This window comes from Trichinella spiralis (assembly GCF_000181795.1).
Source record: "Trichinella spiralis strain ISS 195 chromosome Unknown Scfld6729, whole genome shotgun sequence".
NCBI lineage: Eukaryota > Metazoa > Nematoda > Enoplea > Trichinellida > Trichinellidae > Trichinella > Trichinella spiralis.
In genome coordinates, this window is record NW_003533668.1 from 1 (window position 1) to 1686 (window position 1686).

At 41.5% G+C, this 1686-nt stretch overlaps 2 protein-coding genes across 2 annotated transcripts; both read left to right on the forward strand.

The window, feature by feature from the left end:
- Nucleotides 1-169: 169 nt before the first annotated feature.
- Nucleotides 170-577, forward strand: Tsp_12585 (conserved hypothetical protein; the record flags this gene model as incomplete). Its single annotated transcript, XM_003366013.1, has 1 exon — nt 170-577. A coding segment is annotated over one exon (408 nt), but the record flags the coding sequence as incomplete, so codon positions are not given.
- Nucleotides 578-1614: 1037 nt separating this feature from the next.
- On the forward strand, nt 1615-1672 carry Tsp_12586a (CDP-diacylglycerol--glycerol-3-phosphate 3-phosphatidyltransferase; the record flags this gene model as incomplete). Its single annotated transcript, XM_003366014.1, has 1 exon — nt 1615-1672. A coding segment is annotated over exon 1 (58 nt), but the record flags the coding sequence as incomplete, so codon positions are not given.
- Between the last annotated feature and the right edge of the window lie 14 nt (nt 1673-1686).

Genomic DNA, 1686 nt, shown 5'->3' on the forward strand with positions numbered 1-1686 from the left:
GAAGTCTGTCCCTGACGAGCAAAGATCCACTAGCACCAAGAGTCATCTCTGAAAGACGCTCGGTATCTACTGGGAGCGACGGGACGATCAGCTGACCTTTTCACCGCCACTGATGGTGCATAGCATAGGTAAGCACTCGAAGCGGAAGCTTTTGAGCACCGCTTTTCAGGAGAGAGCCCCGTGGATGGGCAGCTACTGGGAACGCCGCGTCCGCTCGATGAAGGAATCGCTGCGGAAGATTCTCAAGAAAGCCTTGCTTGACGAAGAAGAACTATTTACGACACTTTGTAAGGTAGAAGCCTGTCTTACATTCGTGGGAGACGAGAGCCATGACCGCCACCCCTTATCCCTGCTTCAGCTGATGACCGGTCGCACTTACGTGGACTTCCCGACCGTCGAAGTCAGCTATCCGGAATGGCAATCATCGGGACGTGGTCCCCCGCAGTGGAACCAGCGACGGCGCTACCGTCAGCGGCCAGCTGTGCTCAGCTCGCGGCATACCATTAGTTGGTGCCACGGAGCTGGGGTGGCTGCGCGGCGGACGGTTGTCAGGAAGACAACGGTTCAGTATTTATAACCCACGCCAACTTCTCGTCAATTAATACGTCAACCCATACGACAACTCCAGTATCCTGCAATTCATGAGAAAGCAATTAATATATTGCTAGTTTTCAAATTCCTACATGTGCGCGAGCAAGGATTTTCACATTTAACCGGTATGAAAAACAGACTGAAGTCACCTATTGTTGGTTGAAAATGAAATGTGAATTTGTTTATCCAGAATTCGGCCGAGAACAAAGCATTTGTGTTCAAAAGAACGAGAGAAACTTCCACGGTAGATAGTAAAGTAATCTTTTGCAAATTGGTTTCGAAAATAACATCCAATTGTGACCCATTTATTTATTCATAGGACGCATTGCTTTGCCTTTTAAACGTTACCAGTAAACAATTAAGTAATTCGAGTAGCTATTATCTGTTTATTCATTGTGCATCATATTGTAGTAGCCATTCATTTCAGGATAACCAGCATATTAGAATATATTACGTATGCCTTAACAGCTCTAAGTTATTGAAAAAGAAAAAACCATTTTCAAAAACTACGAGAATAAAATTGTTAAGAAACGCTGGTCTAAACCAACCTTTTACTTGTAAAATAAACTTAACAATCATGCATTGTTGATGCTTTATTCAAATCGCATCTATCGTTGAATAAATAAGCACTGTCCACTTACAAAATAAGATTTTCGAGTTCAACATAAATTACTTTCTTACAATTAGTATTATTATTGCAATCGATTTAGTTGCTACACCAGGAAAGACTACCGTAAACATTTTATAAAAATTTTATCGATTTGTCCTGCTTTGTGTTGCGTTCAGAAGCGAACGTGAGTCGAATTGCGGTTAGATTATGATCATTGTTGATTTGACCTATCGCCGAATAAGAATTACAGTCCACTAGCTCGCAAGCGACAAAGGCTTTGTCGCTAACACTAGGCTTTGTTTAATATCAGTTTTTTTTGTTTTCTGAATATTAAATTATGTGTAAAATTCTGAACTATATATTCATACAGAACAAAATTTATGAAGTCGCAGGAATAAAACGATATGTAAAACATGTTCAGGGCCGGTGTTATCTTTCCTATTCCAGACCTATCGTCAAGTCCAGTGGACTGTATAATAACCAGC